This window comes from Coregonus lavaretus (assembly GCF_964263955.1).
Source record: "Coregonus lavaretus genome assembly, contig: HAP1_SCAFFOLD_515, whole genome shotgun sequence".
In the NCBI taxonomy this organism is placed as follows: Eukaryota; Metazoa; Chordata; class Actinopteri; order Salmoniformes; family Salmonidae; genus Coregonus; species Coregonus lavaretus.
In genome coordinates this window covers 25852-50000 of record NW_028156278.1, presented here as the reverse complement: position 1 = coordinate 50000, position 24149 = coordinate 25852, and the positions used below count along the sequence as shown (strand labels likewise).

Below are 24149 nucleotides of genomic sequence, written 5' to 3'. Positions count from 1 at the left end.
TCACATCATTCTAAACAGCCCAATCAGCAGTCACATCATTCTAAACAGCCCAATCAGCAGTCATATCATTCTACACAGCCCAATCAGCAGTCATATCATTCTAAACAGCCCAATCAGCAGTCACATCATTCTAAACAGCCCAATCAGCAGTCACATCATTCTAAACAGCCCAATCAGCAGTCACATCATTCTAAACAGCCCAATCAGCAGTCACATCATTCTAAACAGCCCAATCAGCAGTCATATCATTCTAAACAGCCCAATCAGCAGTCACATCATTCTACACAGCCCAATCAGCAGTCACATCATTCTAAACAGCCCAATCAGCAGTCACATCATTCTAAACAGCCCAATCAGCAGTCACATCATTCTAAACAGCCCAATCAGCAGTCACATCATTCTAAACAGCCCAATCAGCAGTCATATCATTCTAAACAGCCCAATCAGCAGTCATATCATTCTAAACAGCCCAATCAGCAGTCACATCATTCTAAACAGCCCAATCAGCAGTCACATCATTCTACACAGCCCAATCAGCAGTCACATCATTCTAAACAGCCCAATCAGCAGTCACATCATTCTAAACAGCCCAATCAGCAGTCACATCATTCTAAACAGCCCAATCAGCAGTCACATCATTCTAAACAGCCCAATCAGCAGTCATATCATTCTAAACAGCCCAATCAGCAGTCTTATCATTCTAAACAGCCCAATCAGCACACCTCAGGCAAACCAAATCCACTTCAAGTACAGTGCCTGTGTTTACAACGGGCTCCACGTAGTGATCTTAATGTAATAATGACAAGCCTGCCCTGTGTAGTAACCTACAGAGCAGAGCACCAACTCTCACCACAGAGACAAGCGTACCTAAAGAGCAGAGCACCAACTCTCACCACAGAGACAAGCGTACCTAAAGAGCAGAGCACCAACTCTCACCACAGAGACAAGCGTACCTAAAGAGCAGAGCACCAACTCTCACCACAGAGACAAGCGTACCTAAAGAGCAGAGCACCAACTCTCACCACAGAGACAAGCGTCCCTAAAGAGCAGAGCACCAACTCTCACCACAGAGACAAGCGTCCCTAAAGAGCAGAGCACCAACTCTCACCACAGAGACAAGCGTACCTAAAGAGCAGAGCACCAACTCTCACCACAGAGACAAGCGTACCTAAAGAGCAGAGCACCAACTCTCACCACAGAGACAAGCGTACCTAAAGAGCAGAGCACCAACTCTCACCACAGAGACAAGCGTACCTAAAGAGCAGAGCACCAACTCTCACCACAGAGACAAGCGTACCTAAAGAGCAGAGCACCAACTCTCACCACAGAGACAAGCGTACCTAAAGAGCAGAGCACCAACTCTCACCACAGAGACAAGCGTACCTAAAGAGCAGAGCACCAACTCTCACCACAGAGACAAGCGTACCTAAAGAGCAGAGCACCAACTCTCACCACAGAGACAAGCGTACCTACAGAGCAGAGCACCAACTCTCACCACAGAGACAAGCGTACCTAAAGAGCAGAGCACCAACTCTCACCACAGAGACAAGCGTACCTAAAGAGCAGAGCACCAACTCTCACCACAGAGACAAGCGTACCTAAAGAGCAGAGCACCAACTCTCACCACAGAGACAAGCGTACCTAAAGAGCAGAGCACCAACTCTCACCACAGAGACAAGCGTACCTAAAGAGCAGAGCACCAACTCTCACCACAGAGACAAGCGTCCCTAAAGAGCAGAGCACCAACTCTCACCACAGAGACAAGCGTACCTAAAGAGCAGAGCACCAACTCTCACCACAGAGACAAGCGTACCTAAAGAGCAGAGCACCAACTCTCACCACAGAGACAAGCGTACCTAAAGAGCAGAGCACCAACTCTCACCACAGAGACAAGCGTACCTAAAGAGCAGAGCACCAACTCTCACCACAGAGACAAGCGTACCTAAAGAGCAGAGCACCAACTCTCACCACAGAGACAAGCGTACCTAAAGAGCAGAGCACCAACTCTCACCACAGAGACAAGCGTACCTAAAGAGCAGAGCACCAACTCTCACCACAGAGACAAGCGTACCTAAAGAGCAGAGCACCAACTCTCACCACAGAGACAAGCGTACCTAAAGAGCAGAGCACCAACTCTCACCACAGCAGTAGAGTCATAAGCCTGATGTAGTCATTGCGTCCTAGGAATATGGGACCAAATACCAAACTTTTGACTACTTTAATACACTAAGTGAATTTGTCCAAATACTTAGAGACACCTTTAAATGGGGGGACTAAAAACAAAGTAACTTCATTTCTAAACGGTAAAACAGATATGAAAATACCCTAAAAATAAAAAGGTGACATTCTGTACTGTCACCTCGTAAAATGTTTGAGTATGGCCTTGTCTGTCCCCTAAGCCACCTGCTGTGTTAAATATACTTCAGGGTGCAGCTCCTCTCAACTGTTGTATTCTACCTGAAATCCATACGCCATGGCCGGCCAATGGCCCCTGTACATGGAAACACCAGACAGACACTACGTTCTAATCAGAGTAGAAAGGAAGTGATCTTACATGCAGCATTTGCCCCCTGTGGTGGGTAGTTTCACCCCGTCCAGGGGCAGTGCGAGCCCATCTGGTGGCAGAGGAGGGTTGTCTGTAGATACTTTGACAGAATCCGGTGGAAGGTGCTTGGCTCCGTTGAGACGGCCCTGTAGCTCTCTGTGGAGATGGTCCAACAGGTATCGCAGGAACTCATGAGCATCATGCTGCTGGTAGCCCCTGGACAGGACACAACAGGGTTACACAACAGGGTTACTGTAACAGGGTTACACAACAGGGTTACTGTAACAGGGTTAGGACACAACAGGGTTACTGGAACAGGGTTAGGACACAACAGGGTTACACAACAGGGTTAGGACACAACAGGGTTACTGTAACAGGGTTAGGACACAACAGGGTTACTGGAACAGGGTTAGGACACAACAGGGTTACTGTAACAGGGTTACACAACAGGGTTACTGGAACAGGGTTAGGACACAACAGGGTTACTGGAACAGGGTTAGGACACAACAGGGTTACTGGAACAGGGTTAGGACACAACAGGGTTACTGTAACAGGGTTAGGACACAACAGGGTTACACAACAGGGTTACACAACAGGGTTACACAACAGGGTTACTGTGTAACAGGGTTAGGACACAACAGGGTTACTGTAACAGGGTTACTGGAACAGGGTTAGGACACAACAGGGTTACTGTAACGGGGTTAGGACACAACAGGGTTACACAACAGGGTTAGGACACAACAGGGTTACTGTAACAGGGTTAGGACACAACAGGGTTACTGTAACGGGGTTAGGACACAACAGGGTTACACAACAGGGTTAGGACACAACAGGGTTACTGTAACAGGGTTAGGACACAACAGGGTTACTGGAACAGGGTTAGGACACAACAGGGTTACTGTAACAGGGTTACACAACAGGGTTACTGTAACAGGGTTAGGACACAACAGGGTTACTGGAACAGGGTTAGGACACAACAGGGTTACACAACGGGGTTAGGACACAACAGGGTTACTGTAACAGGGTTAGGACACAACAGGGTTACTGGAACAGGGTTAGGACACAACAGGGTTACTGTAACAGGGTTAGGACACAACAGGGTTACACAACAGGGTTACACAACAGGGTTACACAACAGGGTTACTGTGTAACAGGGTTAGGACACAACAGGGTTACTGTAACAGGGTTACTGGAACAGGGTTAGGACACAACAGGGTTACTGTAACGGGGTTAGGACACAACAGGGTTACACAACAGGGTTAGGACACAACAGGGTTACTGTAACAGGGTTAGGACACAACAGGGTTACTGTAACGGGGTTAGGACACAACAGGGTTACACAACAGGGTTAGGACACAACAGGGTTACTGTAACAGGGTTAGGACACAACAGGGTTACTGTAACAGGGTTAGGACACAACAGGGTTACTGGAACAGGGTTAGGACACAACAGGGTTACTGTAACAGGGTTAGGACACAACAGGGTTACTGTAACAGGGTTAGGACACAACAGGGTTACTGGAACAGGGTTAGGACACAACAGGGTTACTGTGTAACACGGTTAAGACATCAATGTTACTAACAGGATTAAGACATCAATGTAACGCTCAGACATGACACAGGGTCAGCACATCAACATGGTGTTATGTGTGTCAGACATTTCAGAGGCCACTGAGTTACATGTCTAGCATCAGCGGTGTTGGAGACCACCTAAAGCAAGACCGATTCAAGACCAAGACAAGTTTCGGACCAATTTACTCATTTAAAAAGTGTTAGCCGACATGGCTAATTGACTGACTGGCAGTGACTGACAAGAGAAAAACTGCTGATGCACAACCATGAAATGGTTACCCCACGTTATGAAATGGTTACCCCACGTTATGAAATGGTTACCCCACGTTATGAAAGGGTTACCCCGCGTTATGAAATGGTTACCCCGCGTTATGAAATGGTTACCCCACGTTATGAAATGGTTACCCCACGTTATGAAATGGTTACCCCACGTTATGAAATGGTTACCCCACGTTATGAAAGGGTTACCCCACGTTATGAAAGGGTTACCCCGCGTTATGAAATGGTTACCCCGCGTTATGAAATGGGTACCCCGCGTTATGAAAGGGTTACCCCACGTTATGAAAGGGTTACCCCACGTTATGAAATGGTTACCCCACGTTATGAAAGGGTTACCCCACGTTATGAAAGGGTTACCCCACGTTATGAAAGGGTTACCCCGCGTTATGAAAGGGTTACCCCGCGTTATGAAAGGGTTACCCCGCGTTATGAAATGGTTACCCCACGTTATGAAATGGTTACCCCACGTTATGAAATGGTTACCCCACGTTATGAAATGGTTACCCCACGTTATGAAATGGTTACCCCACGTTATGAAATGGGTACCCCACGTTATGAAAGGGTTACCCCACGTTATGAAAGGGTTACCCCACGTTATGAAATGGTTACCCCACGTTATGAAAGGGTTACCCCGCGTTATGAAAGGGTTACCCCGCGTTATGAAAGGGTTACCCCGCGTTATGAAAGGGTTACCCCGCGTTATGAAAGGGTTACCCCGCGTTATGAAAGGGTTACCCCGCGTTATGAAAGGGTTACCCCGCGTTATGAAATGGTTACCCCACGTTATGAAATGGTTACCCCACGTTATGAAATGGTTACCCCACGTTATGAAATGGTTACCCCACGTTATGAAAGGGTTACCCCACGTTATGAAATGGTTACCCCGCGTTATGAAATGGTTACCCCGCGTTATGAAATGGTTACCCTGCGTTATGAAATGGGTACCCCTTGTTATGAAAGGGTTACCCCACGTTATGAAATGGTTACCCCGCATTATGAAATGGTTACCCCGCGTTATGAAATGGTTACCCCACGTTATGAAAGGGTTACCCCACGTTATGAAATGGTTACCCCGCGTTATGAAATGGTTACCCCGCGTTATGAAATGGTTACCTCGCGTTATGAAATGGTTACCCCGCGTTATGAAATGGTTACCCCACGTTATGAAAGGGTTACCCCACGTTATGAAAGGGTTACCCCACGTTATGAAAGGGTTACCCCACGTTATGAAATGGTTACCCCACGTTATGAAATGGTTACCCCACATTATGAAATGGTTACCCCACGTTATGAAAGGGTTACCCCGCGTTATGAAAGGGTTACCCCGCGTTATGAAATGGTTACCCCGCGTTATGAAATGGTTACCCCGCGTTATGAAATGGTTACCCCGCGTTATGAAATGGGTACCCCGCGTTATGAAATGGGTACCCCGCGTTATGAAATGGTTACCCCGCGTTATGAAATGGTTACCCCACGTTATGAAAGGGTTACCCCACGTTATGAAATGGTTACCCCGCGTTATGAAATGGTTACCCCGCGTTATGAAATGGTTACCTCGCGTTATGAAATGGTTACCCCGCGTTATGAAATGGTTACCCCACGTTATGAAAGGGTTACCCCACGTTATGAAATGGTTACCCCACGTTATGAAAGGGTTACCCCACGTTATGAAATGGTTACCCCACGTTATGAAATGGTTACCCCACATTATGAAATGGTTACCCCACGTTATGAAAGGGTTACCCCGCGTTATGAAAGGGTTACCCCGCGTTATGAAATGGTTACCCCGCGTTATGAAATGGTTACCCCGCGTTATGAAATGGTTACCCCACGTTATGAAATGGGTACCCCGCGTTATGAAATGGTTACCCCGCGTTATGAAATGGGTACCCCGCGTTATGAAATGGGTACCCCGCGTTATGAAATGGGTACCCCGCGTTATGAAATGGGTACCCCGCGTTATGAAATGGTTACCCCACGTTATGAAAGGGTTACCCACATTATGAAATGGTTACCCCACGTTATGAAATGGTTACCCCACGTTATGAAATGGTTATGAAATGGTTACCCCACGTTATGAAATGGTTACCCCACATTATGAAATGGTTACCCCACGTTATGAAATGGTTACCCCACGTTATGAAATGGTTACCCCACGTTATGAAATGGTTACCCCACGTTATGAAATGGTTACCCCACGTTATGAAATGGTTACCCCACGTTATGAAATGGTTACCCCACGTTATGAAATGGTTACCCCACGTTATGAAATGGTTACCCCACGTTATGAAATGGTTACCCCACGTTATGAAATGGTTACCCCACGTTATGAAATGGTTACCCCACGTTATGAAATGGGTACCCCACGTTATGAAATGGGTACCCCACGTTATGAAATGGTTACCCCACGTTATGAAATGGTTACCCCACGTTATGAAATGGTTACCCCACGTTATGAAATGGTTACCCCACGTTATGAAATGGTTACCCCAAATTATGAAGTCACCTTGTTCTACTATTCTACATTAAAACATGGGTGGTCATCTCTAGTTCAGTTAGTAGAACAAGGTCCACTGTAGTTAGTAGAACATGGTCCTCTGTAGTTCAGTTGGTAGAGCATGGTCCTCTGTAGTTCAGTTAGTAGAACATGGTCCTCTGTAGTTCAGTTAGTAGAACATGGTCCTCTGTAGTTCGGTTGGTAGAGCATGGTCCTCTGTAGTTAGTAGAACATGGTCCTCTGTAGTTAGTAGAACATGGTCCTCTGTAGTTCAGTTAGTAGAGCATGGTCCTCTGTAGTTCAGTTAGTAGAGCACGGTCCTCTGTAGTTCAGTTAGTAGAGCATGGTCCTCTGTAGTTCAGTTGGTAGAACATGGTCCTCTGTAGTTCAGTTGGTAGAGCATGGTCCTCTGTAGTTAGTAGAACACAGTCCTCTGTAGTTCAGTTAGTAGAGCATGGTCCTCTGTAGTTCAGTTAGTAGAACATGGTCCTCTGTAGTTCAGTTAGTAGAACATGGTCCTCTGTAGTTCAGTTAGTAGAGCATGGTCCTCTGTAGTTCAGTCAGTAGAACATGGTTCTCTGTAGTTCAGTTAGTAGAACATGGTCCTCTGTAGTTCAGTTAGTAGAACATGGTCCTCTGTAGTTCAGTTGGTAGAGCATGGTCCTCTGTAGTTCAGTTAGTAGAACATGGTCCTCTGTAATTGGTAGAACATGGTCCTCTGTAGTTCAGTTGGTAGAACATGGTCCTCTGTAGTTCAGTTGGTAGAACATGGTCCTCTGTAGTTCAGTTGGTAGAACATGGTCCTCTGTAGTTCAGTTAGTAGAGCATGGTCCTCTGTAGTTAGTAGAACATGGTCCTCTGTAGTTCAGTTAGTAGAGCATGGTCCTCTGTAGTTAGTAGAACATGGTCCTCTGTAGTTCAGTTAGTAGAACATGGTCCTCTGTAGTTAGTAGAACATGGTCCTCTGTAGTTCAGTTAGTAGAGCATGGTCCTCTGTAGTTCAGTTAGTAGAACATGGTCCTCTGTAGTTCAGTTAGTAGAACATGGTCCTCTGTAGTTCAGTTAGTAGAACATGGTCCTCTGTAGTTCAGTTAGTAGAACATGGTCCTCTGTAGTTCAGTTAGTAGAGCATGGTCCTCTGTAGTTCAGTTGGTAGAGCATGGTCCTCTGTAGTTAGTAGAGCATGGTCCTCTGTAGTTCAGTCAGTAGAACATGGTCCTCTGTAGTTCAGTTAGTAGAACATGGTCCTCTGTAGTTCAGTTGGTAGAACATGCTCCTCTGTAGTTAGTAGAACATGCTCCTCTGTAGTTCAGTTAGTAGAGCATGGTCCTCTGTAGTTCAGTTGGTAGAGCATGGTCCTCTGTAGTTCAGTTAGTATAACATGCTCCTCTGTAGTTAGTAGAACATGCTCCTCTGTAGTTGGTAAAACATGGTCCTCTGTAGTTCAGTTGGTAGAACATGGTCCTCTGTAGTTCAGTTAATAGAGCATGGTCCTCTGTAGTTCAGTTGGTAGAACATGGTCCTCTGTAGTTCAGTTAGTAGAGCATGGTCCTCTGTAGTTCAGTCAGTAGAACATGGTCCTCTGTAGTTAGTAGAACATGGTCCTCTGTAGTTCAGTTAGTAGAGCATGGTCCTCTGTAGTTCAGTTAGTAGAACATGGTCCTCTGTAGTTCAGTTGGTAGAACATGGTCCTCTGTAGTTCAGTTGGTAGAACATGGTCCTCTGTAGTTAGTTGAACATGGTCCTCTGTAGTTAGTAGAACATGCTCCTCTGTAGTTAGTAGAACATGGTCCTCTGTAGTTCAGTTAGTAGACCATGGTCCTCTGTAGTTCAGTTAGTAGAACATGGTCCTCTGTAGTTCAGTTGGTAGAACATGGTCCTCTGTAGTTCAGTTGGTAGAACATGGTCCTCTGTAGTTCAGTTAGTAGAGCATGGTCCTCTGTAGTTAGTAGAGCATGGTCCTCTGTAGTTCAGTTGGTAGAGCATGGTCCTCTGTAGTTCAGTTAGTAGAGCACGGTCCTCTGTAGTTCAGTTAGTAGAGCATGGTGCTCAGTTGGTAGAGCATGGTCCTTGTAACGACAGGGTAGTGGGTTCGATTCCCAGGACCATCCATACGTAAAATGTATGAACAGTCTCTTCTGATAAATGGTATATATTATATATTCTAATGATATAATTTGACTGAGCTCCTAATGATATACAGTGCATTCGGAAAGTATTCAGACCCCTTGACTTTTTCCACATTTTGTTACATTACAGCCTTATTCTAAAATGTATTAAATTAAATGTCAACAATCTACACGCAATACCCCATAATGACAAAGTGAAAAAAGGTTGTTAGAAATTTTAGCAAATTTATAAAAAAATCATAAAACAGAAATACTTTATTTACATAAGTATTAAGACCCTTTGCTTTGAGACTCAAATTGAGCTCAGGTGCATCCTGTTTCCATTGATCATCCTTGAGATGTTTCTACAACTTGATTGGAGTCCACCTGTGGTAAATTCAATTGATTGGACATGATATGTTGTCAGAGCAAAAACCAAACCATGAGGTCGAAGGAATTGTCCGTAGAGCTCCGAGACAGGATTGTGTCGAGGCACAGATCTGGGGAAGGGTACCAAAAAATGTCTGCAGCATTGAAGGTCCCCAAGAACACAGTGGCCTCCATCATTCTTAAATGGAAGAAGTTTGGAACCACCAAGACTCTTCCTAGAGCTGGCCGCCGGCCAATCTGAGCAATCGGGGGAGAAGGGCCTTGGTCAGGGAGGTGACCAAGAACCCGATGGTCACTCTGACAGAGCTCCAGAGTTCCTCTGTGGAGATGGGTGAACCTTCCAGAAGGACAACCATCTCTACAGCACTCCACCAATCAGGCCTTTATGGTACGGTGGCCAGACGGAAGCCACTCCTCAGTAAAAGGCACATGACAGTCCGCTTGGAGTTTGCCAAAAGGCACCTAAAGGACTCTCAGACCATGAGAAACAAGATTCTCTGGTCTGATGAAACCAAGATTGAACTCTGTGGCCTGAATGCCAAGCGTCACGTCTGGAGGAAACCTGGCACCATCCCTACAGTGAAGCATGGTGGTGGCAGCATCATGCTGTGGGGATGTTTTTCAGCAGCAGGGACTGGGAGACTAGTCAGGATCAAGGGAAAGATGAACGGAGCAAAGTACAGAGAGATCCTTGATGAAAACCTGCTCCAGAGCACTCAGGACCTCAGACTGGGGTGAAGGTTCACCTTCCAACAGGACAATGACTCTAAGCACACAGCCAAGACAACGCAGGAGTGGCTTCGGGACAAGTCTCTGAATGTCCTTGAGTGGCCCAGCCAGAGCCCAAACTTTAACCCGACCGAACATCTCTGGAGAGACCTGAAAATAGCTGTGCAGCAACGCTCCCCATCCAACCTGACAGAGCTTGAGAGGATCTGCAGAGAAGAATGGGAGAAACTCCCCAAATACAGGTGTGCCAAGCTTGTAGCGTCATACCCAAGAAGACTCGAGGCTGTAATCGCTGCCAAAGGTGCTTCAACAAAGTACTGAGTAAAGGGTCTGAATACTTATGTAAATGTCATTTCAGTTATTTTATTTGTAATAAATTTGCAATCATTTCTAAAAACCTGGTTTTGCTTTGTCAATATGGGGTATTGTGTGTAGATTGATGAGGGGGGGACGAAAAAACAATTTAATCCATTTTAGAATAAGGCTGTAACATAACAAAATGTGGAAAACGTCAAGGGGTCTGAATACTTCCCGAATGCACTGTAATTTGACTGAGCTCCTAATGATGTGTTTAACACGTCTGTGACCCATACGTTAAGGCTGCTTCAGACATTCAGAACGGTGATAAAACGCATGCTGAGGGCAGATACAGCCAGTGCAAATGACACTAACAGATCTATAGTAGATAAAGACTCAACAGAGGTAATAAGACACTCTTCCCTACCAGCCAATTCACAAAGTTCTGACGAGTGCGACAAAGTCTGAGGATATTTTCCAACCAAAGTAAAGGACAGTAATGCTACAAGTAGGACGCTCAGGTTTTCAATAGACGATAAGATGTATCATGAAAGGAGTATTTGGCTGACTATTGCGCTGACTGAATAGGAGCTGAAAGAGGTTTTTACTCCACTGGTCTTATGAGTCCTCAATGTCCGAGAATAAAAATGTATCCGACATCGAGACGCGACACTCAATTTTCGGTCTCAAGTACTACAACACTGCCACAAAGAGTCTCAGAGTAAGAGTGTCGATTTAGGATCAGGACCCAACCTGTCCGTTTAAATCATATCATATGATCTGAAAGGCCAAACTGATCGTAGATCAGTTCTCCTACTCCGAGATGCGTTATGGATACGGGCCCAGATCCCAACTTTAAATCAGAGGGGAAAAACCAAATTGAGCAGACATGTCTGTCAAAGTACCTGAAGCTGGGCATGATTTTCCAGATAACGTAGAATAAAGAGTCTGGGCTGAAGGCTGTTGGGCCACCATGCCACAGATAACACAGGGTCTTCCTCAACTCCTCCACCAAGGACCTGGGAAACAGAGACAAACATAGGACTACTGTCAATACCAGGCACCTTCAACAGACAAACATAGGACTACTGTCAATACCAGGCACCTTCAACAGACAAACATAGGACTACTGTCAATACCAGGCACCTTCAACAGACAAACATAGGACTACTGTCAATACCAGGCACCTTCAACAGACAAACATAGGACTACTGTCAATACCAGGCACCTTCAACAGACAAACATAGGACTACTGTCAATACCAGGCACCTTCAACAGACAAACATAGGACTACTGTCAATACCAGGCACCTTCAACAGACAAACATAGGACTACTGTCAATACCAGGCACCTTCAACAGACAAACATAGGACTACTGTCAATACCGGGCACCTTCAACAGACAAACATAGGACTACTGTCAATACCAGGCACCTTCAACAGACAAACATAGGACTACTGTCAATACCAGGCACCTTCAACAGACAAACATAGGACTACTGTCAATACCAGGCACCTTCAACAGACAAACATAGGACTACTGTCAATACCAGGCACCTTCAACAGACAAACATAGGACTACTGTCAATACCGGGCACCTTCAACAGACAAACATAGGACTACTGTCAATACCAGGCACCTTCAACAGACAAACATAGGACTACTGTCAATACCAGGCACCTTCAACAGACAAACATAGGACTACTGTCAATACCAGGCACCTTCAACAGACAAACATAGGACTACTGTCAATACCAGGCACCTTCAACAGACAAACATAGGACTACTGTCAATACCAGGCACCTTCAACAGACAAACATAGGACTACTGTCAATACCAGGCACCTTCAACAGACAAACATAGGACTACTGTCAATACCAGGCACCTTCAACAGACAAACATAGGACTACTGTCAATACCAGGCACCTTCAACAGACAAACATAGGACTACTGTCAATACCAGGCACCTTCAACAGACAAACATAGGACTACTGTCAATACCAGGCACCTTCAACAGACAAACATAGGACTACTGTCAATACCAGGCACCTTCAACAGACAAACATAGGACTACTGTCAATACCAGGCACCTTCAACAGACAAACATAGGACTACTGTCAATACCAGGCACCTTCAGTTAAACATCTTCTGAGCTGCTGACTAACTCTAAACCAGAGGGTCTTCAACTGGCGGCTCGCGGGCCAAATCTGGCCGGCAAGCTGATTTTATGTGGCCCGCCAAGGTAGTCTTGGTAATGTATTTTTATTGGATTTGTTGTTGTTTTTGTTTGAAGTAATGCTGTTGTATTAGGGCTGAGCGGTATACCGTATTTTACCATATACTGGTATTGATGCACGGAGCGGTTTGGATTTTACTTTACCTTCTATAAAAAGGTATTTTGATGTTTGGTTTGTTAAATGGGATACGCTGTATGTAATGTCCTCATCTCTCTCCATGCTGCTTTCTACTCAGCTCAGACTCTTTAGTCTTCGTTATCTGGAAAATGTAGACCTAAATCAGCATGTTGTTTGTGCAACAGTATCCTCTAAATCAAAGAGGAATACGCCAAGCAAGAATATGTTAGCTACATTAAAAAGCTAAGAGAAAACATTCAATGTAGCCAAAGATTATAGGGTCCCCTAAGAAACGCTTATCAACACTTTGGTTCCTACCGTGTCACAATAAATCCTCCCTTGCATTTTCATTCGTTGTCATGTCAAACACTGTATTCAAAATGGCCACTATTATATTCTAACTATAGAAGCAGAACAATTATATTATAAGCAGAACAATCATTCTATTTCCATGATTCTAACAGTTCACCCAAGAGTTTTGCTCTAAATCACAATTGCAACATTTGGTTAAAATAGGCCTGTAAATTACTGTGAAATATTTATTTCTTATACCGTGATATGATATTTTGGTCATACCGCCTAGCCATATGGTGTATTTGTGACTCTCACATGCGGGTACATTTTGGCATTGGCGGGTAAGATGTCCATATCAGGGGACAACAGTGGGAGCGTTTCATACAATAATGAAGTAAGATCACATTTATAGCTAAATAAATGCTGCAGTAGCGGTTTTCAAAGTATTTCTGCCATTTTGTTTCATAGCTGGTAAATGAATCGCACAAATAACTATATCCCACCTGGCGCTGCATCACTGTCTGGCTGGGGGCTGCGCACACGGAGTTAAGCGCTGAGTGAGAGATTCATTTTTAGAAGCGCTGCGCACACCGAGTTAAGCGCTGAGTGAGAGATTCATTTTCAGGCATAAAAATTGGTCTAATTTAATCTAAACGAAAGTCTACTAAAAGTGAGACTTTGTCCTCATGTTTCTTGGCTATTTAGATTTTGTTCACAAGCTAGGTTGCTTTTCAACGTCTGAATATCAACTGCTAGGGAAGAGAACAGCTGCTGGTCGGACTCAATCACACAGGCACATGACTCTAGTGGCCCTGTTACCACGGTAACTTCCAGCCCTTAAAGGGGCAGCTGAACATTTGTCTCATCTGTGATGTTTTGGTTAAAAGAAATTGAGCAATATTACTTTTTAATAGTAATACATTTATTGTTTTAGAAACAAAGCATGCTCAACTGTTATGTTTTTTTTGCGTAAATGTTTTGTTTTGGCTTGTAACATTTTGGCTGGTGGACCAAAAAGTTAGCTTCAGGCCCTGCAAACACACGTAAGACCTTACACACTGGTGTCTCCCTGGCTGCGGGTGTGGTACATCCTCCGCCCTGCAGTCTTCCCGCTCCGCAGCGCCACCGCTGGCAGCTCCTTGAAATAACAGCTGAACTGCTGGATGTTGCTGGAATAGAAACAGCTTCTTATCACCTTAACAGTTTAACACAGCTTCTTACATTTACATTTACATGTACATTTTAGTCATTTAGCAGACGCTCTTATCCAGAGCGACTTACAGTTAGTGAATACATATACAGTGGGGGAAAAAAGAATTTAGTCAGCCACCAATTGTGCAAGTTCTCCCACTTAAAAAGATGAGAGAGGCCTGTAATTTTCATCATAGGTACACATCAACTATGACAGACAAATTGAGGTTTTTTTTCCCAGAAAATCACATTGTAGGATTTTTTATGAATTTATTTGCAAACTATGGTGGAAAATAAGTATTTGGTCAATAACAAAAGTTTCTCAATACTTTTTGTATATACCCTTTGTTGGCAATGACACAGGTCAAACATTTTCTGTAAGTCTTCACAAGGTTTTCACACATTGTAGCTGGTATTTTGGCCCATTCCTCCATGCAGATCTCCTCTAGAGCAGTGATGTTTTGGGGCTGTCGCTGGGCAACACGGACTTTCAACTCCCTCCAAAGATTTTCTATGAGGTTGAGATCTGGAGACTGGCTAGGCCACTCCAGGACCTTGAAATGCTTCTTACGAAGCCACTCCTTCGTTGCCCGGGTGGTGTGTTTGGGATCATTGTCATGCTGAAAGACCCAGCCACGTTTCATCTTCAATGCCCTTGCTGATGGAAGGAGGTTTTCACTCAAAATATCACGATACATGGCCCCATTCATTCTTTCCTTTACACGGATCAGTCGTCCTGGTCCCTTTGCAGAAAAACAGCCCCAAAGCATGATGTTTCCACCCCCATGCTTCACAGTAGGTATGGTGTTCTTTGGATGCAACTCAGCATTCTTTGTCCTCCAAACACGACAAGTTGAGTTTTTACCAAAAAGTTATATTTTGGTTTCATCTGACCATATGACATTCTCCCAATCCTCTTCTGGATCATCCAAATGCACTCTAGCAAACTTCAGACGGGCCTGGACATGTACTGGCTTAAGCAGGGGGACACGTCTGGCACTGCAGGATTTGAGTCCCTGGCGGCGTAGTGTGTTACTGATGGTAGGCTTTGTTACTTTGGTCCCAGCTCTCTGCAGGTCATTCACTAGGTCCCCCCGTGTGGTTCTGGGATTTTTGCTCACCGTTCTTGTGATCATTTTGACCCCACGGGGTGAGATCTTGCGTGGAGCCCCAGATCGAGGGAGATTATCAGTGGTCTTGTATGTCTTCCATTTCCTAATAATTGCTCCCACAGTTGATTTCTTCAAACCAAGCTGCTTACCTATTGCAGATTCAGTCTTCCCAGCCTGGTGCAGGTCTACAATTTTGTTTCTGGTGTCCTTTGACAGCTCTTTGGTCTTGGCCATAGTGGAGTTTGGAGTGTGACTGTTTGAGGTTGTGGACAGGTGTCTTTTATACTGATAACAAGTTCAAACAGGTGCCATTAATACAGGTAACGAGTGGAGGACAGAGGAGCCTCTTAAAGAAGAAGTTACAGGTCTGTGAGAGCCAGAAATCTTGCTTGTTTGTAGGTGACCAAATACTTATTTTCCACCATAATTTGCAAATAAATTCATAAAAAATCCTACAATGTGATTTTCTGGATTTTTTTTTCCTCAATTTGTCTGTCCTAGTTGACGTGTACCTATGATGAAAAGTACAGGCCTCTCTCATCTTTTTAAGTGGGAGAACTTGCACAATTGGTGGCTGACTAAATACTTTTTTTCCCCACTGTATATATACAGTGGGGAGAACAAGTATTTGATGCACTGCCGATTTTGCAGGTTTTCCTACTTACAAAGCATGTAGAGGTCTGTAATTTTTATCATAGGTACACTTCAACTGTGAGAGACGTAATCTAAAACAACAATCCAGAAAATCACATTGTATGATTTTTAAGTAATTAATTTGCATTTTATTGCATGACATAATTATTTGATACATCAGAAAAGCAGAACTTAATATTTGGTACAGAAACCTTTTTTTGCAATTACAGAGATCATACGTTTCCTGTAGGTCTTGACCAGGTTTGCACACACTGCAGCAGGGATTTTGGCCCACTCCTCCATACAGACCTTCTCCAGATCCTTCAGGTTTCGGGGCTGTCGCTGGGCAATACAGACTTTCAGCTCCCTCCAAAGATTTTCTATTGGGTTCAGGTCTGGAGACTGGCTAGGCCACTCCAGGACCTTGAGATGCATCTTACGGAGCCACTCCTTAGTTGCCCTGGCTGTGTGTTTCGGGTCGTTGTCATGCTGGAAGACCCAGCCACGACCCATCTTCAATGCTCTTACTGAGGGAAGGAGGTTGTTGGCCAAGATCTCGCGATACATGGCCCCATCCATCCTCCCCTCAATACGGTGCAGTCGTCCTGTCCCTTTTGCAGAAAAGCATCCCCAAAGAATGATGTTTCCACCTCCATGCTTCACGGTTGGGATGGTGTTCTTGGGGTTGTACTTATCCTTCTTCTTCCTCCAAACACGGCGAGTGGAGTTTAGACCAAAAAGCTCTATTTTTGTCTCATCAGACCACATTACCTTCTCCCATTCCTCCTCTTGATCATCCAGATGGTCATTGGCAAAGTTCAGACGGGCCTGGACATGCGCTGGCTTGAGCAGGGGGACCTTGCGTGCGCTGCAGGATTTTAATCCATGACGGCGTAGTGTGTTACTAATGGTTTTCTTTGAGACTGTGGTCCCAGTTCTCTTCAGGTCATTGACCAGGTCCTGCCGTGTAGTTCTGGGCTGATCCCTCACCTTCCTCATGATCATTGATGCCCCACGAGGTGAGATCTTGCATGGAGCCCCAGACCGAGGGTGATTGACCGTCATCTTGAACTTCTTCCATTTTTTAATAATTGCGCCTGGTCATGACTACAGCCCACTGAGCCAGACAGTAGGCCATGACTACAGCCCACTGAGCCAGACAGTAGGCCATGACTACAGCCCACTGAGCCAGACAGTAGGTCATGACTACAGCCCACTGAGCCAGACAGTAGGCCATGACTACAGCCCACTGAGCCAGACAGTAGGCCATGACTACAGCCCACTGAGCCAGACAGTAGGCCATGACTACAGCCCACTGAGCCAGACAGTAGGCCATGACTACAGCCCACTGAGCCAGACAGTAGGCCATGACTACAGACCACTGAGCCAGACAGTAGGCCATGACTACAGCCCACTGAGCCAGACAGTAGGTCATGACTACAGACCACTGAGCCAGAGACTGGTCATGACTACAGCCCACTGAGCCAGACAGTAGGCCATGACTACAGACCACTGAGCCAGACAGTAGGTCATGACTACAGACCACTGAGCCAGAGACTGGCCATGACTACAGCCCACTGAGCCAGAGACTGGTCATGACTACAGCCCACTGAGCCAGACAGTAGGTCATGACTACAGACCACTGAGCCAGACAGTAGGTCATGACTACAGACCACTGAGCCAGACAGTAGGTCATGACTACAGACCACTGAGCCAGACAGTAGGTCATGACTACAGACCACTGAGCCAGACAGTAGGTCATGACTACAGACCACTGAGCCAGAGACTGGTCATGACTACAGCCCACTGAGCCAGACAGTAGGCCATGACTACAGACCACTGAGCCAGAGACTGGTCATGACTACAGACCACTGAGCCAGAGACTGGTCATGACTACAGACCACTGAGCCAGACAGTAGGCCATGACTACAGCCCACTGAGCCAGACAGTAGGTCATGACTACAGCCCACTAAGCCAGAGACTGGTCATGACTACAGACCACTGAGCCAGACAGTAGGTCATGACTACAGACCACTGAGCCAGAGACTGGTCATGACTACAGACCACTGAGCCAGACAGTAGGTCATGACTACAGACCACTGAGCCAGAGACTGGTCATGACTACAGACCACTGAGCCAGACAGTAGGTCATGACTACAGACCACTGAGCCAGACAGTAGGCCATGACTACAGCCCACTGAGCCAGACAGTAGGCCATGACTACAGCCCACTGAGCCAGACAGTAGGTCATGACTACAGACCACTGAGCCAGACAGTAGGTCATGACTACAGACCACTGAGCCAGACAGTAGGTCATGACTACAGCCCACTGAGCCAGACAGTAGGTCATGACTACAGCCCACTGAGCCAGACAGTTGGCCATGACTACAGACCACTGAGCCAGACAGTAGGCCATGATTACAGCCCACTGAGCCAGAGACTGGCCATGACTACAGCCCACTGAGCCAGAGACTGGTCATGACTACAGCCCACTGAGCCAGAGACTGGTCATGACTACAGCCCACTGAGCCAGACAGTAGGCCATGATTACAGCCCACTGAGCCAGACAGTTGGCCATGACTACAGACCACTGAGCCAGACAGTAGGCCATGATTACAGCCCACTGAGCCAGAGACTGGTCATGACTACAGCCCACTGAGCCAGAGACTGGTCATGACTACAGCCCACTGAGCCAGAGACTGGTCAGGACTACAGACCACTGAGGAGCCAGACAGTAGGCCATGACTACAGCCCACTGAGCCAGACAGTAGGCCATGACTACAGCCCACTGAGCCAGACAGTAGGCCATGACTACAGACCACTGAGCCAGACAGTAGGTCATGACTACAGCCCACTGAGCCAGACAGTAGGCCATGACTACAGACCACTGAGCCAGACAGTAGGTCATGACTACAGCCCACTGAGCCAGACAGTAGGCCATGACTACAGACCACTGAGCCAGACAGTAGGTCATGACTACAGCCCACTGAGCCAGACAGTAGGCCATGACTACAGCCCACTGAGCCAGACAGTAGGTCATGACTACAGCCCACTGAGCCAGACAGTAGGCCATGACTACAGCCCACTGAGGAGCCAGACAGTAGGCCATGACTACAGCCCACTGAGCCAGACAGTAGGTCATGACTACAGCCCACTGAGCCAGACAGTAGGCCATGACTACAGCCCACTGAGCCAGACAGTAGGCCATGACTACAGCCCACTGAGGAGCCAGACAGTAGGCCATGACTACAGCCCACTGAGCCAGACAGTAGGCCATGACTACAGCCCACTGAGCCAGACAGTAGGTCATGACTACAGCCCACTGAGCCAGAGACTGGTCATGACTACAGCCCACTGAGCCAGAGACTGGTCATGACTACAGACCACTGAGCCAGAGACTGGTCATGACTACAGCCCACTGAGCCAGACAGTAGGTCATGACTACAGACCACTGAGCCAGACAGTAGGTCATGACTACAGCCCACTGAGCCAGACAGTAGGCCATGACTACAGCCCACTGAGCCAGACAGTAGGCCATGACTACAGCCCACTGAGCCAGACAGTAGGCCATGACTACAGCCCACTGAGCCAGACAGTAGGCCATGACTACAGCCCACTGAGCCAGACAGTAGGCCATGACTACAGCCCACTGAGCCAGACAGTAGGCCATGACTACAGCCCACTGAGCCAGACAGTAGGCCATGACTACAGCCCACTGAGCCAGACAGTAGGCCATGACTACAGCCCACTGAGCCAGACAGTAGGCCATGACTACAGACCACAGAGCCAGACAGTAGGCCATGACTACAGACCACTGAGCCAGACAGTAGGCCATGACTACAGCCCACTGAGCCAGACAGTAGGCCATGACTACAGCCCACTGAGCCAGACAGTAGGCCATGACTACAGACCACAGAGCCAGACAGTAGGCCATGACTACAGCCCACTGAGCCAGACAGTAGGCCATGACTACAGCCCACTGAGCCAGACAGTAGGTCATGACTACAGCCCACTGAGCCAGACAGTAGGCCATGACTACAGCCCACTGAGCCAGACAGTAGGCCATGACTACAGCCCACTGAGCCAGACAGTAGGTCATGACTACAGCCCACTGAGCCAGACAGTAGGCCATGACTACAGACCACTGAGCCAGACAGTAGGTCATGACTACAGACCACTGAGCCAGACAGTAGGTCATGACTACAGCCCACTGAGCCAGACAGTAGGCCATGACTACAGCCCACTGAGCCAGACAGTAGGCCATGACTACAGCCCACTGAGCCAGACAGTAGGCCATGACTACAGCCCACTGAGCCAGACAGTAGGCCATGACTACAGCCCACTGAGCCAGACAGTAGGCCATGACTACAGCCCACTGAGCCAGACAGTAGGCCATGACTACAGCCCACTGAGCCAGACAGTAGGCCATGACTACAGCCCACTGAGCCAGACAGTAGGCCATGACTACAGCCCACTGAGCCAGACAGTAGGCCATGACTACAGCCCACTGAGCCAGACAGTAGGTCATGACTACAGCCCACTGAGCCAGACAGTAGGCCATGACTACAGCCCACTGAGCCAGACAGTAGGCCATGACTACAGCCCACTGAGCCAGACAGTAGGCCATGACTACAGCCCACTGAGCCAGACAGTAGGCCATCCACACAACACAGGCCATATTGAGGCCAGAGCCAGAGCCTTAAGCCATACAGGTCACCTGAGTTCCCAACAGGGACCATAATGAGCCTTGGCTCACCGGAGGGACTTACCTGAGAGACTGCAGGATGGCGTTCATGAAGCATGTGTTTCCCAGGTTCTGTAACCCCGTGGCAGAGAGAGATGAGGCCCCACCCTGAGAGGAAGGAGAGAGAGACCATGTCTCAGCCATTATGAACAATAGCTCTTCCATTAAACACAAAAATATGTTTAACAAAATAAATAAAAATGAAAAAATGTTTTGGGCCTCACTGCTATTAGCCCATACAAACACATTGAATAACAGTTTCACTACATGGAACAACAGATAGTCCTTACTGCTATTAGCCCATACAAACACATTGAATAACAGATTCACTACATGGAACAACAGATAGTCCTTACTGCTATTAGCCCATACAAACACATTGAATAACAGATTCACTACATGGAACAACAGATAGTCCTTACTGCTATTAGCCCATACAAACACATTGAATAACAGATTCACTACATGGAACAACAGATAGTCCTTACTGCTATTAGCCCATACAAACACATTGAATAACAGATTCACTACATGGAACAACAGATAGTCCTTACTGCTATTAGCCCATACAAACACATTGAATAACAGATTCACTACATGGAACAACAGATAGTCCTTACTGCTATTAGCCCATACAAACACATTGAATAACAGATTCACTACATGGAACAACAGATAGTCCTTACTGCTATTAGCCCATACAAACACATTGAATAACAGATTCACTACATGGAACAACAGATAGTCCTTACTGCTATTGGCCCATACAAACACATTGAATAACAGATTCACTACATGGAACAACAGATAGTCCTTACTGCTATTAGCCCATACAAACACATTGAATAACAGATTCACTACATGGAACAACAGATAGTCCTTACTGCTATTAGCCCATACAAACACATCGAATAACAGATTCACTACATGGAACAACAGATAGTCCTTACTGCTATTAGCCCATACAAACACATTGAATAACAGATTCACTACTTGGAACAGACAGTCCCCCCCAGAAAAAGAAAATCTAAAGGAAGTCTGTTCTGAAATGTCTGTCCTATATCTGAGAGATAGAAGACAGATCAGGAAGCGTTTGATATTTTTTAACTGGCAAATAAAATCAACTGTGGAACACTTACATTGTCCTTTAACAGTTTACTGGAAGGAGAGTTGCTTTCCAGAAGTTTCCTCTTTGTCCGTCTGTCAACAGCCGGTGGAGAGCTGTAGGAGATGATACATAACATCATGTCTCAAATGCCAAAAGCACAGCGTTATAATTAAGCAATAAGGCCCTGGGGGGTGTGGTATATGGCCAATATACCACGGCTAAAGGGCTGTTCTTATGCACGACGCATCGCTCCTGGATACAGCCCTTAACCGTGGTATATTGGCCATATATCACAAACCCCCCGAGGTGCCTTATTGCTATTATAAACCGGTTACCAACGTAATTAGAGCAGAAAAATAAAACGTTCTGTCAAACCCATGGTATACGGTCTGATATACCACGGCTGTCAGCCAATCAGCATTCAGGGCTCAAACCACCCAGTTTATAATTTATAAATTATATCAGTAAGACGAGAGCTTCTCTGTCAACAGCCAATGGAGAAGAGGGAGAGAGATATCATGATATTAGGACTGCTACCACTGTCATAGAGGGAGAGAGATATCATGATATTAGGACTGCTACCACTGTCATAGAGGGAGAGAGATATCATGATATTAGGACTGCTACCACTGTCATAGAGGGAGAGAGATATCATGATATTAGGACTGCTACCACTGTCATAGAGGGAGAGAGATATCATGATATTAGGACTGCTACCACTGTCATAGAGGGAGAGAGATATCATGATATTAGGACTGCTACCACTGTCATAGAGGGAGAGAGATATCATGATATTAGGACTGCTACCACTGTCATAGAGGGAGAGAGATATCATGATATTAGGACTGCTACCACTGTCATAGAGGGAGAGAGATATCATGATATTAGGACTGCTACCACTGTCATAGAGGGAGAGAGATATCATGATATTAGGACTGCTACCACTGTCATAGAGGGAGAGAGATATCATGATATTAGGACTGCTACCACTGTCATAGAGGGAGAGAGATATCATGATATTAGGACTGCTACCACTGTCATAGAGGGAGAGAGATATCATGATATTAGGACTGCTACCACTGTCATAGAGGGAGAGAGATATCATGATATTAGGACTGCTACCACTGTCATAGAGGGAGAGAGATATCATGATATTAGGACTGCTACCACTGTCATAGAGGGAGAGAGATATCATGATATTAGGACTGCTACCACTGTCATAGAGGGAGAGAGATATCATGATATTAGGACTGCTACCACTGTCATAGAGGGAGAGAGATATCATGATATTAGGACTGCTACCACTGTCATAGAGGGAGAGAGATATCATGATATTAGGACTGCTACCACTGTCATAGAGGGAGAGAGATATCATGATATTAGGACTGCTACCACTGTCATAGAGGGAGAGAGATATCATGATATTAGGACTGCTACCACTGTCATAGAGGGAGAGAGATATCATGATATTAGGACTGCTACCACTGTCATAGAGGGAGAGAGATATCATGATATTAGGACTGCTACCACTGTCATAGAGGGAGAGAGATATCATGATATTAGGACTGCTACCACTGTCATAGAGGGAGAGAGATATCATGATATTAGGACTGCTACCACTGTCATAGAGGGAGAGAGATATCATGATATTAGGACTGCTACCACTGTCATAGAGGGAGAGAGATATCATGATATTAGGACTGCTACCACTGTCATAGAGGGAGAGAGATATCATGATATTAGGACTGCTACCACTGTCATAGAGGGAGAGAGATATCATGATATTAGGACTGCTACCACTGTCATAGAGGGAGAGAGATATCATGATATTAGGACTGCTACCACTGTTATAGAGGGAGAGAGATATCATGATATTAGGACTGCTACCACTGTCATAGAGGGAGAGAGATATCATGATATTAGGACTGCTACCACTGTCATAGAGGGAGAGAGATATCATGATATTAGGACTGCTACCACTGTCATAGAGGGAGAGAGATATCATGATATTAGGACTGCTACCACTGTCATAGAGGGAGAGAGATATCATGATATTAGGACTGCTACCACTGTTATAGAGGGAGAGAGATATCATGATATTAGGACTGCTACCACTGTCATAGAGGGAGAGAGATATCATGATATTAGGACTGCTACCACTGTCATAGAGGGAGAGAGATATCATGATATTAGGACTGCTACCACTGTTATAGAGGGAGGGAGATATCATGATATTAGGACTGCTACCACTGTCATAGAGGGAGAGAGATATCATGATATTAGGACTGCTACCACTGT

General features: G+C 46.0%; 1 protein-coding gene across 2 annotated transcripts in view; it reads right to left on the bottom strand.

Annotated features, from left to right (window-relative positions):
- Nucleotides 1-24149, bottom strand: part of usp3 (ubiquitin specific peptidase 3) — a 70230-nt gene that overhangs the window by 20414 nt on the left and 25667 nt on the right. Inside the window, exons 3-7 of one of the 2 annotated variants that reach the window (XM_084200500.1) lie at nt 21883-21964; nt 20769-20851; nt 14119-14232; nt 11322-11435; nt 2555-2761 (exon numbers count right to left, since the gene is read on the bottom strand). In XM_084200500.1, the coding sequence (XP_084056626.1) occupies nt 2555-2761; nt 11322-11435; nt 14119-14232; nt 20769-20851; nt 21883-21964 (600 nt within the window). The remainder of the gene's footprint in view (nt 1-2554; nt 2762-11321; nt 11436-14118; nt 14233-20768; nt 20852-21882; nt 21965-24149) is intronic. The other variant, XM_084200501.1, reaches the window with a different exon arrangement.